Here is a 2,922-nt window from a genome sequence, read left to right as displayed (position 1 = left end):
TTAACTACTCTGGTAGGTGGTAAATAATTCGGGGTGAGGGGAAGAGCTGCAAATTATTATTTCATTTGCAGAAAAGGGGAAGAGCTGCAAATTATTATTTCATTTGCAGAAAACAATCTAGTTTCTCCGTCACTGGAAACCCTGTCTGGTTTTAACTCTGATTTGTTTTTCAAAGGATGCCTGACTGTTCAGGGATGTGATGCTTCAGAAATGGGAAAAAATGTGTGACATAAAAAGTGTGGCTTACTTTATGGATAGTCTTATGCCTAACGGCTAATACTTTGTTGGATTCTGAGCTCATGCTTTCTGGAGCTGAGTAGTTCTGACAGAATCTGGGTTAATTTGAAGAGGAGAAGCTTCATATATATATTGACTATTTAGGCACTGTGCCAATCGGAGGCAAACACGGAAATCCATATCCTTCCAAGTCCATTGATGTTTAGAGTCGTACTGAAAGCCCACTTAGAATTCCATGTGTTTTTACATCTGCCCTTTTCTGATCTCACATCTATGGTTAGCAGTTTTAATTATGACAAATTACAGTGTTCTTTGTTCAAACTTATGTACACCGATTCTCAAAATTGCCCATTCTTCATGAGCTATCATTGTTAGTAACTCAGACTCAAAACTCTTAAAAAGAGAGTCAGTTTGGTATAGTGGCTAGGAGTGTGGACTCTAATCTGGGAAAGCTGGCATGGCCGCTCGGCTTAGGATCGTGCTGCAAAGCTCAGTGGATCCCAGCTTTTTCTCCAGGTATGCTCACCAGCTCTGAGTTGGGAAATACCTGGAGATTTTTGGGGTGGAGCCTGAGCAGTGGGTGTTGCCTTCTGACACACCTCCGGTGATGTCATGGGGTGTGGCATATGCAAATGAGTTATGCTAATGAGCACCTCTTTTTCTACAAAATGACCCCTATGTAACATAGATATGATGTGTAGATCACATATATGGGGTGCTGCTGGAGATGGTCACCAAGTGGGCTGCATGAATTTGGGTTATTACTCTGGTGTGAGAATCCTGTGAGTCTTAGGTGTGCAAGTGATCCTTCTACTGGGATTGGCAAGGTTTAGGTTGGAAGATACTCCTGTCACAAGCATACCTGGAGGCAGGTGGATGATCAAGTTATTAAATTACTCAGCTGTCAGTAAAAGTGATTAGGTAAGATTAGGAGGACCCAGAGCGTATGCAGGTGATCACCTGAAGCAGATAAGTGGTCCCTTAAAGCCCTTTGACCACTTTTCTAAAGTTGCCTTCTGAGTGTCTAAAAGAGGACTGAATTAGTGACAAGATCTAACTATGGGGCTATAAGAGTATTGTGGTAGAAAGTAATTCAGATTCTCTTTTTCTCCACCCAAACCCAGGTGCTCCTTGCTTGAGTTTCGACATCTTGCGAGACGCCCTTGGAGAAAATCGAACTAGCTACCCGCTGAGTCTTCTCCTTTGTGCCGGAACCCAGGCTGAGTCTGCCAATGCCAACAGGTGAGACTGCCTCAAGTCTGTTTTCAGAGGTGGTTGAAGATATTCCAATAAAATATAGAATGGGGCCTCTCATCCAGCAAACCAATGACATTTTAAGCAAGCACGGGCATAAATCTGATTCAATAGTCTCAATAAATGCCATTCTCTTTCCTCCCCCCCCACCCCATTAGATTGATGGTCATGAAAATGCACAACCTCCATGGAACCAAACAAGCCTGCAAGGAAGGTTTGGGGGCAGAGAGCAGCAGTGACAGTGAAGATGATGACGACGACGACGACGATGATGAAGAGAAAAAACCCCAGCTGGAACTGGCCATGGTCCCCCATTATGGGGGTATTAACAGAGTTCGGGTATGGCTCATATTCCCTGCCTGGTTAACCCCTTTCTGCTCTCTGTCACCCAGCTCTCCACTTAAATGCACCTCACTGCCTTTTTCTTAATAGGTGACAGAGTTTGGTGGGTCACAGATAGCAGCCGTTTGGTCCGAGAAAGGGCAGGTGGAACTATACAACCTACGCCAAGCCCTAGTCGCTGTGTCAGACCCTCAAGTGATGGCTGCCTTCCTGCGAGAAGAGCAGGCTAAAATCAAACCCATCTTTTCCTTTGCTGGTCATATGGTGGAAGGGTTTGCCATGGACTGGTCCCCCAAGAAACCTGGTAACTGGGACGGGAAATGCTAAGGGTGTGGGGTGTCATTGGCCTTGCCAAGGAAGCGGGAAGACCTTAAGGCAGTTGGACTGTAATTCAAGATACTCGGTGTCATCCATTTCAGGCACTCTTCTAACTGGTGACTGCAACAAAAATATCCATTTGTGGACACCCAAGGAGGACGGCTCGTGGTTTGTAGATCAGCGGCCTTTCACAGCCCACACTAAATCAGTGGAAGACCTGCAGTGGTCTCCCAGTGAAGCCACGGTGAGTTGTGGCTGCATACAAATTCTGCAGGGGCCACAGAGCGATCTTGCCCCATTGTACATATGCAGTGAGAATTTGAATGCTCTGGAAAACTCACTTCCTGCCCCCTGCCCCAGCTTTAGAGCAAGCTTATTCTGCTTTAGTTTTACTATGTTCTCACAATTAAGATGTGCTCTAAATGGTGGAAATTGTCTATGTTCTTAGTCCTCCTAATTAAGATGTGCTCTAAATGGTGGAAATACTTTTAGCGTCAAAGAGCTTCTATGCCTTTTTTTAGTTGACCACACTATGGTCTTGCAGCATTAAATAACGCCTAGAGGTCGTTTCGTAGAAAAAGAGCTAGGGGAACTCATTAGCATAACTCATTAGCACATGCCACACCCCCTGACATCACCGGAAGTGTGTCATAAGGCCACACCCCCTGACATCACTGGAAGTGTGTCATATGGCCACACACCCCGCCCCCAACGGTCCCGGCCACCACCGCCGGCCTTGCAGCTCTACTGCCGAGCCCCATGAGGGGCCCT

At 46.0% G+C, this 2,922-nt stretch overlaps 1 protein-coding gene across 1 annotated transcript in view; it reads left to right on the top strand.

Moving 5' to 3' along the window:
* The window catches only part of GRWD1 (glutamate-rich WD repeat containing 1), a 4,302-nt gene extending 1,785 nt beyond the window's left edge, over positions 1 to 2,517 (top strand). Inside the window, exons 3-7 of the mRNA XM_015414390.1 lie at positions 1,362 to 1,479; positions 1,650 to 1,830; positions 1,924 to 2,137; positions 2,253 to 2,395; positions 2,512 to 2,517. Of these exons, the coding sequence (XP_015269876.1) occupies positions 1,362 to 1,479; positions 1,650 to 1,830; positions 1,924 to 2,137; positions 2,253 to 2,395; positions 2,512 to 2,517 (662 nt within the window). The remainder of the gene's footprint in view (positions 1 to 1,361; positions 1,480 to 1,649; positions 1,831 to 1,923; positions 2,138 to 2,252; positions 2,396 to 2,511) is intronic.
* Positions 2,518 to 2,922: the final 405 nt, after the last annotated feature.

The sequence above is a fragment of the Gekko japonicus genome, unplaced genomic scaffold (assembly GCF_001447785.1).
Source record: "Gekko japonicus isolate JY-2015 unplaced genomic scaffold, Gekko_japonicus_V1.1 scaffold243, whole genome shotgun sequence".
Lineage (NCBI taxonomy): Eukaryota > Metazoa > Chordata > Lepidosauria > Squamata > Gekkonidae > Gekko > Gekko japonicus.
Note: the sequence above shows the minus strand (reverse complement) of the source record. Positions and strands in the feature narration are given on the sequence as shown.